The 12,541-nt window shown below is 46.6% G+C and overlaps 2 protein-coding genes across 2 annotated transcripts; one reads left to right on the forward strand and one right to left on the reverse strand.

Moving 5' to 3' along the window:
* Window positions 1-192: 192 nt before the first annotated feature.
* On the reverse strand, window positions 193-7,291 carry RAD9B (RAD9 checkpoint clamp component B). The gene is made up of 11 exons (XM_054288545.1): window positions 7,258-7,291; window positions 6,528-6,598; window positions 5,575-5,724; window positions 5,242-5,356; window positions 4,565-4,664; window positions 4,357-4,463; window positions 2,628-2,734; window positions 2,148-2,212; window positions 1,069-1,191; window positions 558-789; window positions 193-325 (listed from the first exon to the last, which is right to left on the reverse strand). The coding sequence occupies exons 1-11, from the start codon at window positions 7,289-7,291 to the stop codon at window positions 194-196; spliced, it is 1,236 nt and encodes a 411-aa protein (XP_054144520.1). The 3' UTR covers window position 193.
* An 878-nt stretch (window positions 7,292-8,169) lies between these two features.
* VPS29 (VPS29 retromer complex component) lies at window positions 8,170-11,771 on the forward strand. Its single transcript, XM_054288546.1, has 4 exons — window positions 8,170-8,217; window positions 10,517-10,708; window positions 10,878-11,113; window positions 11,422-11,771. Exons 1-4 carry the CDS (start codon window positions 8,215-8,217, stop codon window positions 11,537-11,539), a joined length of 549 nt encoding a protein of 182 aa, XP_054144521.1. The 5' UTR covers window positions 8,170-8,214; the 3' UTR covers window positions 11,540-11,771.
* The last annotated feature ends 770 nt before the right edge of the window (window positions 11,772-12,541 follow it).

Here is a 12,541-nt window from a genome sequence, read left to right on the forward strand (position 1 = left end):
GAGTGCTCTGAGGGCAGAGCCCCCAGCAGTTCCTGCAGAACACACAAACCTCAACAGAGTCAATCATGACCTAAATTTACAAGAGCACTGAGAGTTCCAGAATGTTCTGTGCTGCTGGGTCACAGCACCAGTGACAAAGGCTGGGCCTGCCCTGCCCTTCCCTCCTGGCTGCTCCCCACTGTCTGTCCCTGCACTACAGAACTGGGGAGCTCTGCAAGGCACCCAGCTCCTCCTCAGTGTCACTGGCTGTCACCAGACTCTGGAAGGTGTCACCAATGGCCTCCTTGTCCTTGTAAGAGACAGCTCCGAAGAACAAGGAGTGGAACTGGAAAATGCAATATTTGTACAGGTAAGAAATCTGTGATACAGAATTTGGGCATTAATTATTTGTGAAGCTTTTGCCACTCAAAGATCTTTCTGAGCCAGCAGCGTTTCCCAGTGAAACCCCCCTGCCCCACAGGAGTGTTTCCAGCTGTGCTGGGGTTTTCCAGCTGTGCTGCTGTGACACTGATCCCACTGAACCCCCCCAGTGCTGGCACCGTGGGGAGTTCCCTCACCTTGGCCTGAGGAGCCTCTGTGGCCTCTCCTGCTCCTGCTCTGCCTGGCTCATCCCTCTCGCTGCCTCTGGGAATGGTTTTTACCTCTTGTTTTGCCACAGCACTGAGGGGTTTTGCAGGGTCCATGCCTGGAGTGTTTCCCTTCTGCTGTGGCTTTTTGGAAGTGGCTGTGACTGCATTGCTGGCTCCATCCATGGAGCTCTGGTCAGATTTATCCATGCCAGGCCTTGAGCTGGATTGGACAGAGCAGAGCAGGTTAGAGCTGGCTTTGTGTTAAATGGAATATCCTGATTTTCTGTTTGGGGAAAGATTACAGCTTTAGAGGGGATTCTCAGCAGCTTCCCTCCTGCTGCACCCAGACCCTGAGGAGATGAGAAAGCAGCAGCTTGTACAGGATGTTCTCTCTGCACCCCCTTAGTGCTGCTGTGCTGCTGAGATGTTCCTGCACCCTGCAGTTCAGTTTTCCTGTGAAAAGCTGAGTTTTTCACCCTGCCCCCTCAGCCCCCGTTACCTGTCCCGGGGCCGTGGGCAGCAGGCAGGCTCTGGGGAAGCTGCCTCCCTCTCAGCCTCACACAGGGTAGCCAGGATAAAGCTGGCCTCCAGCAGCAGGTCCTCAATGCTGAAAGCAATGGGTCTGGACACAGGGAGTGAGAGCAAACAGCACAGGGAATTACAGACACTGATTCCACCCATGGAATTAAAAAGCTGAAAATCTCCTGTGTTTGCTGCTGAGGAATGAGAGGGGCTCCTGTAACAGATCTCACTGCTCCAATCAGCAAATGCTGTGCAGTGTCAGAGTCTGATGATAGCATTAAATATGTAATTATTTAAATTATATTTATTCAGAAAATGTATTGTTTCTTTAAAGTGCTAAATAAATAAATCATTGCCTGCAGGGGACTGAGAGCCTCAAGTGTCCAGGAAGTTTATATGGAATTACAAACTCTGGAGGGCAGGTCAGAAATGGCTTTGGGTTTGAAATGAAGCTGCAGTTCAGTGTTTATATGGAATTACAAACTGGAGTGCAGGTCAGACATGGCTCTGGGTTTGAAATGAAGCTGCAGTTCAGTGTTTATATGGAATTACAAACTGGAGTGCAGGTCAGACATGGCTCTGGGTTTGAAATGAAGCTGCAATTCAGTGTTTATATGGAATTACAGACTCTGGAGGGCAGGTCAGAAATGGCTCTGGGTTTGAAATGAGGATCTGCAGTTCAGTGTTTATGTGGAATTACAAACTGGAGTGCAGGTCAGACATGGCTCTGGGTTTGAGATATTTGAGATGAAGCTGCAGTTCAGTGTTTATATGGAATTACAAACCTGGAGTGCAGGTCAGAAATGGCTCTGGGTTTGAGATGTTTGAGATGAGGATCTGCAGTTCAGTGTTTATATGGAATTACAAACCTGGAGTGCAGGTCAGAAATGGTTCTGGGTTTGAGATGTTTGAGAGGAGCCCTGCAGTTCATTGCTTGTATGGAATTCCAGACTCTGCAGTGCAGGTCAGAATGGCTCTGGGTTTGAGATGTTTGAGGAGGTGCAGTTCAGTGCTCACTGGTGCCTGCAGGGCCCAGCAGGGCAGCCCCACACGTACCTGCCACTCCTGTCGAAGTGCACGGACACAGGGACGCTCGTGGCTTCAGAGAACGCCAGCAGCCCCTGCAGAGAAGGGCGGGTGAAGTGAGAGTTAAACCAGAACACTGATACTGGAATGGAAGTTTATCCCAGCTGCTGTTTACTGGCAAAAAGAGGGAAAATTCTGCTGCTTCTAAGAATGGTTTCTGTCCTTCCCTGCCAGAGCTTTGCCACAGGAGGTTCTGCATGGAGAACTCCCCTGGTCATGACACTTTCCCTTGCCCAGCACAGAAACCTCATCTCTGTTTCCGAAGTTTTGTTTGGCTTTCAAAGGGCCCTGGGGTTTAAAGCTGACCCTCACCAGGTGGTGAAACCCTGCTGCAGTCAGGGCTGGTGGGGCACAGCTCAGGGCCATTCCACAGTGACCATCCCATGTCCTGGTCCACTCAGGCAAATTAAAGGGAAATGGGTTTTCTTCCTAGAGAAATTCTTACTTTACCCTCAGTTCTTTAAGGCAAAATGTCACTTCAGAATCTACTCCAACTTGAAAGTAGTCAAATTCCTCTGGACTGAGCTGTATCTCAGTAAGCATTGTCCTTGAAAAGTCTGTTTGAGATAACAACAAAGTCAGGGACTCACAGCAGTGAAGTTTGAACTCAACAAAGCTGTGATTGTGACCCTGAGGTTTTACATAAGCATTGTTTGAACAAATAATTGTGTTTTTATAGTGGCTAATATAAATAAATGTTTAGCTTATATGCATATTAGAATTAAGTAAAATCCTCAATTTATTTGCAGTACACTGGATAGATTTGAATGGATTTTAACAGAACCTACTCCATGTTCTGTGTGTGATCTAACCTTACACCTGCTGCTGTTCTTGCAGACCTGCTCCTTCCACTGGCACCCATCACAAACAGCATTCCCAGCTGCTATTGTTGCATGGATGGGAAGCCCAAAGCCCAGCGTGACTTGAAGAGATTAATCAAAATTACTGACAATCAGCAGAGCACAATGGAGGGGGACAGAGGCTCTTTGTTTTAAATCACAATCTTTTCCTGACACAGGAAAGTGGCAGCAGGAAATTGGCTGTTCATTTTCAGGTATTCAGTTTTTGTTACCATGAGGTGACTCCTGGGTGTGTGAGGAGAAAGTGAGAGGGGCAAATTCCTGGTGTGTGACAGTCCTGGAGAGCTCAGAGAAATCCCACAGCAGGAAGTGCTCCAGGCTGTTCCCACTCTTCCCCTTCTCTGTTTTATCTCCCAGAGTTCAGTCAGGCCCTGGTCAGAGGCTCCCTGTCCTGTGGCAGGGCTTTGATTGCTGTGGAACCCCCAGGAGGGACTCACAGGACACAGAGGTGCTGCAGGCAGGGAGATTCTCAGCACCTCTCAGTGCCCTCCCTCCCTTCCCTCCCTGGCTCTTGGGATCTCTTCACACTTGTACCAATTCTTCACTTCATTTCTTACCATAGTCCTGGTAAGTGAATGTTTCTAAAATCACCAGATGTGTCATTCAAAATGCAATTTCTTTGTTTGCCCCGTTTCACCCCAGCCAGTTCCTGCTCCTTGATCCTTCTCTCAGCCTGTTCCCAGCCCTGAGCTCTTCCCAGGTCATTCCCCCAGCTTTGGTCACAAATATGAAAATCATCTCTTTATTACATGATTACAAGGAGCTCTACTTCCAAACCACAATTTCATCTTCAAAATTGGAGTCACCCCCCAAGAATCTCCAGCTCCTTCTCCCCCTCCTGGAGATGTGACCATGGCAGAACAGTGCAGGGCTTGCTGACACTGTGCTGTCCTCAGACTGAAATATCCTCTCTAATGATATCAATTCTATAATTGTGGTATTCAGATTTAAATAGTTCTTTTTAAAACATGAAATTATCCTCTTTTTCCTGGCAGTTGCCAGGCTGCTGCTCTTGCAGCACAGTAATTACCTCTTTCAAAGCCTACAGCAAGTGGCATAATTTATTTCAATTGGCTGCTCAGTCTGAGATCTGCCACTGACACCAGGAAGATGTTTCAATTTATTTAAATTGATTTAATTTATTAAAACCAGAGGGTGGCAGCATGACTTAAAATCTCTCTCTATAATGTTCTGTTTAAAATGTCATCCAGCCATAAAATTCATCCCACATTTATGTCGTGACAGTTTTTATTCTTGGAGTTCACCTCAAAAAAAAAGTTAAAATCCCAAGTATTGGTTCACATTTTGAATTTCCTTACCTGTGTCTTCCTCAGTGTAACTCTTGAAAGAAACTTTCATTGGAGTTACTGACAGGGTTATTTCTTCCTGACTGCTTGGGAAGTGGATCATCACATCAGCCAGCAGCCTGTAAAATGTCATTTAACACTGAAATCATTCTATCTATGACTTTTTAGCATTTGTTACATTAGAAAGTAAAACTCAAAAAAATATTTCTGTGTTTGCTACCTGGAGTGGACTTTAAGAATGTTTGGACACATGTGCTTTGCAAAAACAGCCTGCAAGGGATCACACTCCTGAAATGTCAGGTTGTAGGTTTTTACAACACCTGAGTATGAAGGAAATGAACAAAAATCAGTGCTTGGCTGTAATTTTAGTTTTGTTTTTTTTTTTTTTTTTAATATTAATTGTTCAATAGAGGAAGTAACCAAGTGACTTAGCCCAGCTATATGGAAATAACTCACCACAAACAGGAAAGAATCCATCTGCCATCCTACACTCCCTCCATCCCATTAGCTGTGCCTGGACAGAATCTGAGATTCTAAAGGATCCACAAGAAATAAACCAACAAATACAGGGTGGGAAACAGCCCCAGTAATTAACTGGTAAAATAACAGAAATGGGGGTGGAATGCAGAACTCAAACCCTGCAGATCTCTGGGTAAGGATGTGCTGAGGGCTCAGCTCTCTGCACACATAATTCAGTGTATTACCCATACCAGTGACCCCACTGGATCAGTGACGCACCAACCCTGCCTGCAGCACAGCACAGCCCTGGGGAGATGAGGATTATTCAGAATTCTGCAAAGGCTGATGAGCATCCCCAGTGCTGCTGGGCTGAGGAGGGCAGAGCTGTGATGATGATGATGATGATGATGGCATTAATTGTGGTTTGTGTGAGCTCACCGTGCCTGCAGAGCAGCTGGAAGGTGACGTGCTGCTCACTGGGGCTGCTGCAGATGCTGCATTTCTCTACATTCCTCTCCAGCACATTGACACATCTAAACACGGGGAGAACTGACTGAAAACCAAAAATAAAATCAGTGCAGAGGTTACCCTCTGAGCAGCTTTGCAAGAAATAGAATTTCCCTGGGTTTGTACCCTGGTTTATCTCAAGCTGCTGCTCTAAAGGCTTCCCCAAACTGCTCTGGGAGAGCCCAGGCTGATCCTCACCCACCACAATTCCAGCTGGAAACTGGGTTAATTTGCTGCTGTGTGTAACAACTCACTAAAATGTACCTTAATTATCAATTTACAGGGGAGGGAAAGCTGCTTCTCCTTCTGACAGGGCTGGGTCCCAGCTGTCCAGCAGTAATGCTGGAAAAACATGGATGAGAAGAACACACAGGCATATGCTGACCTCGAGGAATTCACTGATCTTAAGGCAAGCTGGAAATGGAATCACAGAGTCATTAGGGCTGGAAAAGAATTCAACATCACTGACTCCAACCACTGAGGGAACAGGAGTAAAATAATTTATTAATTCAAAACTTGAACCTTTTAAAAAGAGCTTCCTCTGGGCTTCAGTGCCAAAACCTGGAAATTTACATCTCAAAATTATCTTTACAAATTTAAAATGTGTATTTTTATTTTATTTTAATTTTTTAAAATAAAAATAATTGAGTTACCCAAAGACCCAGAGCTCAGCTTGTGTTTGAGGCATTTGAAGGACATGATCCATACAAAGACACCTCAAAAATCCCCCAGGTATAAAACCAAATATCTCCACTTGTGATTTTCCATGCTCCCAGTGAGCCAAGGAGAGCCGATCACTTTTACCTAAGGAACCTCTGGAGAAAACACTAATTCTGCTGGAAATGGGGTTTGATTAATCAGAGGCATTAATGGATGTGTTCTTCCTGTTGAGTCACAACAGTACAAAACATGTTGTTTTCACTCCTGTGTGGTACAAAATCCAAACCTTGTGACCTGTGACAACAGAACTGAACCCCCTGGCATTAATCCAGATGTCGTGGACAGCAAAAAATCAAAGGATCGTAGGGCAGAGTAGGAATTAAATCTTCCACAATAATTAAAATCACAGAAAGCATGGCATGTGTCCATAATGAAAGCGGAGGGAGCTGAGAATGTGATGGACTGAAAGGTACCTGTGGAAAAACACAATATCCAATTGGATAAATATTGGGTTTATAATAAAGACTTTTAATTTAGAATAAATAAAATTCACTTACACCTTTTTCTAGGGGGTCAAACCAAAATTCATCACTAATCCGTGCTATGGCATGTATTGCTCTTCCAAACACTGCCAGGAAAAGAAAACACTGCAATACACATTCCAAATTAAAATAAAAAAGATGAAAAGGTGGCACTACACTTTCTCCTGAATAATCCAAGAGGAAGCATTACAAATTTCTTATACATTTGAAAGGAAATGGATGGTGGAAACTGTTATTTTTTCTATTTAATTAAAATTTTAATTATCCAAACCCTCAATGTTTTGGAAAGCTGCCTCTGATGAGGCACCTTGGACGTTCCTTTGCAGTGCCTGGAATTACCACAAATTAGGTCAAACAGACAAAACTCCACCGGGGCTAGAAATGACATTTAGCAGGGGGAAGCCTGATAAGCAAAGGGACGTGTGGAGAGATGGAATCCTGAGAACACAACGGAGCCCAGCAGAGGCCCTGCGGCAGAGGCAGAGCAGCTTTTCTCACAGAATGGAGCGGAGCTGTGTCCCTGGAAGTGCACAGGGAACACGGAGCCAGGCCTGGCGTGTCCCCCTGGCTGTCCCCAAATTCTGCCCATCCGAACATGCCCCAGCCGCGCACAGCGCCCGACCCCGCCGCGGCGAGGGAGAGCCGGATCCCCCGCTCCGCTCCCGGGGCTCGTGTTCCGCCCAGGGCAGTGCCAGGGTGCCGCTTTCCGATCCCCCCGTGTGCCGGGCTCCCTGGGCCCCGGTACCTCGGAGCTGCGCCCCCCCGATCACGCACTTCATGGCCGCCCCCCCCTCCCCTCACGGCCGCCCCCCCATTCCCCTCACGGCCGCGGAGGGCGGGAAGCGCCGTGAGGGCGGGGCGCGCGCGGCGCGGAGCCCCGGATGTGGAACCCGGGGATTGTGGAAATGCGGAATTATGGAATTGTGAAATAATGGAATTGTGGAATTGGGGATTGTCCCGGGTTACCCGCAGGGATCTTCAGCCCAACCCCTGGTCCTGCACAGACACCCGACAATCCCACCCTGTGCGTTCCTGAGAGCATCGTCAAACCTCTCCTGGAGCTCTGGCAGCCTCCGGGCCGTGCCCATTCCCTGACAGTGCCCAGCACCTCCTGAGGGAGAACCTTTCCCTAAAATCCACCCTAAACCCCCCCTGACACAGCTCCAGCCGCTCCCCGGGTGCTGCCGCTGCCCCAGAGCAGAGATCGGAGCTGCCCTCAGCAGCACCAGCCCAGGGACAAAGCCGGGAAACGCCTCCGACCCAAAAGAAGAGAAGAGCTGAGCATGGGAAGCAAGAGAATCATTAACAATAGAATACTAATTAATAATGTAACTATGTATCTTGTAGCCAATGAACACCAACCGTTTTGTTTCCTGAAATGCATAAATAGTAAAAAGAATTGATAGTTGAGGTGCTTGGTTGCTTGGTTTGTGGAAGACCACGGAGCGCCTAGGCTTGCGCAGCTCTGAAATAAATAAATAAATAAATAATTTAAAAAAAAAAAAAAAAACAGTGTTTGTCCCTCTTTGTCCTCATTACCGGCTCGTTTTGGGCACAACTCTCGTTTCACCTGTGCAAAAAAGCAAAAACCCAGCCGGCGGGACGCGGCACGGCCGCGCTCGGCGCTCTCTTGTCCCTTCGCAGGCGCCGTAGCGGGGGCGGTGCCGGGCGGTTCCGGGAGGGCCGGAGCGGAGCGGGCGCGATGGTGAGAGCGGGGGGACCCCGGGACCGCCCCGGGACCCCCGGGCACACTGGGACCCCCGGCACGGCCACAGCAGCCGGGCCCGACCCCCCAGGCTGCGAGAGAGCGGGCGGGAGGGCGGCCCCAGCTGAGGCGAGGCCCCCAGGGGGGTGAGGGCCGGGCCGTGACTGCAGGAGCTCCTTTTATAATTTATATTAATTTCATCGTAATCGCATTAATTTTTTTTTAATTATTTAACGCTTCTTTCATAACATCGACAATTCATTAATTATGATTTGCCCATTCATTTGGCTGTGTTTTCTCTTCTGTTGCTTCTCTCGTTTAACATTGATCATGTTCCGCCCTGTTTCTCATGCCCTGCAATCAACTCCTCCATTCCCACCAGGCTGGGCACAGAGTAAGTCACTCCTCGGCTCTCCTAAAACACCCCGGGAAGGGAAAGGCTCCTCGTGTTCCTCCGAGCCGCTGGCAGCTGGCTCCGATCCATTTAGGGGCTTCTGGCCAAGCAGATCACACCCAAAATTCAGGTTTTTTATAATTTTTCTCCGCTGCTTTAAGCTCTAAATACGTGTGGTGATTAAACCCTGCAGTGCTGTTTGGTTACTGCAATGAATGGGAGCTGAAATGGGAATTTTGAGCAAGCGTGGGGCTGGCATCAGTCTGTGCTGAGAGCATACGCTGCTGGCTCGGTGGGGTGTGAGTGGCACGGTAATTTTATTAATTTTATTAAACATCAAATACATAGCTGGTACTGCACACTGAGATCCCTCAGGCAGCAGTAATCAATCTATCTATTGTCACTTATTAATCCAAATCATTGTTACCCATTTGTTACTCAACAAAGACCATCAAAAATGCCTTTTTTTTTCCCTCTTGGTTTTATTTTGTATTGGTCACTCATTGATTAAAAAGCTTTTGTATTGCATTACCAATACCATCAACCATCTGTCTCCAGATGGGTTTGATGGTGGCACTGAGATGTTCTTAATCTAAAAAAAAAAAACCTAAATCAATCAAAAATACCCCCCAAGCTCCCTCTGCCTTCTTGAGGACTGTTAGCCTCATGGCCTAAAAACCCATGAGGGAAAAAATCTTTAAAAATACAATTTCCTAGCCTAGTTATATGTATTTCTAGAGATAAATCTGGGCTGTGTCCTTTACAAACACATTTGAGGGTGTCCTTTAGGAACTGCCTCACCAACATGAAGGGGAAGATAAAAATCTCTTTAATTTGGAGCCATTCCTTGGGTTCCTAGGGCTGAGTGTCTCCAGACCCAGGGTTTGCCCAGAGCAGTGCCATAACATTCCCTGCTTTACAAAGCTTCTCATGCCCTTTTTGCACAATTAATTTGCCCTGTGTTGCTTGCATTATTGCTTTATTTGCAGATTTAAAGCCATGGCCTTGCATCATCTCAGTCCTTGATTTTGAAGCCCTTCACTACATTTTTATTCTGGCATCTGAAACTGTAAATGGATAGAAGTGGTGGCAGTGGCCTGGACTGGCTTCTCTGCAGTGCCCTGTTTCTATTTTATTGTTATTTTTCGTTTTTTTTTTATTTATTGTTCAGTTTTTCAGTGATTTCTACCATGAGGACTCTGAACACTCTTCTGGCCAGCTATTAACACTTGCTGCAAATTTGCTGCTTTTTAAAAATATTTTGGGTTTGTTTTTTTTTTTTTTTTAAGTAAGGGGAGAGAAGCTTGGATGAAGAGATTTATTTAAGAGAAGTGGCTGCAGTTTAGCCAGGTTTGAGAGAGAAAAAGCCGTGGGATGGTTTATGGCAGCTCCCAGATTTGTGTAAAATACATCAGGTAATACAACAGGAAAGTGTTAACAGTGCAAGTATTGCAGTGTTGGCCTTCAGCAACAAACCACAAATAATTCTGGTTGTGAAGCCCCCTCTGCTCATGGCCTGGCCAAGCCCCTGGTGGAGCAAAATCCCATCCCCATCCTCACTGCAGCAGCTTTGGGTCCAAGTGCCAGGCTGGGGACACTGCAGGGGACACTGCAGTGCTGGCTGTGCCCTAACCCTGGTGTGTCCCCTCTCTCTGTGTGTCATCTCTCCCTGTCTCTCTGTCCCTGTGTGTCCCCTCTCTCTGTCCCTGTGTGTCCCCTCTCTCTGTCCCTGTGTGTCCCCTCTCTCTCTGTCCCTGTGTGTCCCCTCTCTCTCTGTCCCTGTGTCCCCTCTGTGTCCCCTCTCTCTGTCCCTGTGTGTCCCCTCTCTCTCTGTCCCTGTGTCCCCTCTCTTTCCCTGTGTCCCCTCTGTGTCCCTGTGTCCCCTCTGTCCCTGTGTCCCCGCAGTTGGTGCTGGTGCTGGGTGACCTGCACATCCCCCATCGCTGTAACAGCCTCCCGGCCAAGTTCAAGAAGCTGCTGGTGCCTGGCAAGATCCAGCACATCCTGTGCACGGGGAACCTCTGCACCAAGGACACCTATGACTACCTCAAGACCCTGGCTGGGGATGTCCATGTTGTCAGGGGGGACTTTGATGAGGTAATGGCTGGGGTTTTGGGGTGTCCTTTAAGGTTTTTACATTTGGAGTTCATTCCAGTAAAAATGATGGAGTGAATTCCTGAGCTCTCCCCTTCTGGGTGGTGCAGTAGTGTTGGGTTTAAATAGAAATCTCTCTAATCTGGGTTTGGTTTATTCTCTTTATTTTTAGAACCTGAATTATCCTGAGCAGAAGGTTGTGACTGTGGGACAGTTCAAAATTGGGCTGATTCATGGCCATCAGGTGATCCCCTGGGGTGACATGGCCAGCCTGGCCCTGCTCCAGAGGCAGTTTGATGTGGACATCCTCATTTCAGGGCACACACACAAATTTGAGGCATTTGAACATGAAAATAAATTCTATATCAACCCAGGATCAGCTACAGGAGCCTACCATGCCTTAGAGAAGTAAGTGAATGTTGAGGGGATTTCTTTGTTTGGGTATTTGGGGGTTTTTTTGGTACAAAACTGAACTACAAACTGGGTTAATATTTCTGATTTAAATGTCAGGGAGATGATAGTTAGAGTTGTATAACTTACACAGCTGTGCTTGCTCAATCTCCTGGGCTGAAACATGAAATGCTCACAGCCTTAGATCTCTGTGCAGTACTCACAGAATTAATTCCCATTTTTCTTTAACTGATCTCTGAATAGTGGTAAAACACTAAGGGGGTTTTAGACACACAATCACTGTCAATTGTTTCCTCTCTTTCCAGCAACATCATTCCTTCATTTGTGCTGATGGACATCCAGGCTTCTACAGTAGTTACATATGTCTATCAACTAATTGGAGATGATGTGAAGGTAGAAAGAATTGAGTACAAGAAATCCTAAACAATGTTTTTGCTTGTCTGGTATTTTTACCATCTCCTTCTGAACTGCAAGTTCCAAACTTGCTTGCTCGTTTACAGCCCTGCCCTGTCTCTAACAGCTCAACAATGTAACTTCTTGTCATGAATTTAAACAACCTTGTGTTTGCTTTTCTCTGTATGATTTGTAAAATATTCCATGAAGATAACTGTCTGAATACTGTTCCTTAATGTAATAAACTCCACTTCATAGAAAAGCTGAGCCTGGTGAGTGTTGTTGGGAAGGAATGCAGCAGTTGTGGTGGTTTGGGGTTCCCCTTCCAAGGGGCTGGAACAGAGATTGAGGGCTCTGGGACCAGGCTGGGTTTGCTCCAGAATCCAGTTTCTATTTAAATGTCCCAATTTTACATTCTCAGCTAAGTTCAAGGACTAAAATGGTTTGATAGACTCTGGAAGGATTACAATTACCTTGTGATTTCAGTAGAGTTTGAGTCTTTCTCTGATCAAAGCACTTTCAGCTCTCCCTGTGCTTCCCTGAGTGATGATCTCACTCAATCCATAACCAGTGAGGAGAGGTTTTCCTTTATTTGTGCTCACATCTGACACCCCATTTCTTTTTGTTTTGCTCTTTGCTCCTTGCACAGAGCTCTCAATGATGGAATTCCATCTCTGTGGAATTCCATGTGACTCTTAAAGCTGCTGAGGATAAATCTGGGTTGTTCCAGGAGCAGCACCCTGTGGCTGCTCTGTTCCCACAGCTGCAAGGACCCGAATGTATTTAACAGCTCCCCTTTCTCACAACTGCTGTAACTTTCCAACAAAACAGATTTTTATCTTTGCCTCCCCCAGCAGAATGTTTAGGATGGGGGCAGTTCCCTTGGCCTTTGGATTATGACTTTTCCATCAGCTGGAACACTTCTTTCTGTGTCATGAGCTGAATAAATGACTCATTTCTATTCCAAATAAATCTGCTTTGCCCTGGACAAAAAGACATTTCAGGCTGGTGTCTCAAAAACCTCTGGCTAAT

The sequence above is a fragment of the Melozone crissalis genome, unplaced genomic scaffold (genome assembly GCF_028551555.1).
Source record: "Melozone crissalis strain CALT ecotype California unplaced genomic scaffold, PUWL_Pcris_2 ptg000063l_1, whole genome shotgun sequence".
NCBI classification, from domain to species: Eukaryota; Metazoa; Chordata; class Aves; order Passeriformes; family Passerellidae; genus Melozone; species Melozone crissalis.

What these genes read in the sequence shown, in the direction of transcription:
- VPS29 (XM_054288546.1), top strand. An exon ending in TCAGGGGGGACTTTGATGAG is followed by an intron (nt 10,709 to 10,877) that starts GTAATGGCTGGG and finishes CTTTATTTTTAG; the next exon opens with AACCTGAATTATCCTGAGCA. An exon ending in GCCTACCATGCCTTAGAGAA is followed by an intron (nt 11,114 to 11,421) that starts GTAAGTGAATGT and finishes CTCTCTTTCCAG; the next exon opens with CAACATCATTCCTTCATTTG.
- RAD9B (XM_054288545.1), bottom strand. Translation starts at nt 7,291, where the DNA reads ATGAAGTGCGTGATCGGGGGGGCGCAGCTCCGAG. An exon ending in CGGGGGGGCGCAGCTCCGAG is followed by an intron (nt 6,599 to 7,257) that starts GTACCGGGGCCC and finishes TTTTCCTGGCAG; the next exon opens with TGTTTGGAAGAGCAATACAT. An exon ending in CCAGCTGCTCTGCAGGCACG is followed by an intron (nt 4,665 to 5,241) that starts GTGAGCTCACAC and finishes CTTCATACTCAG; the next exon opens with GTGTTGTAAAAACCTACAAC.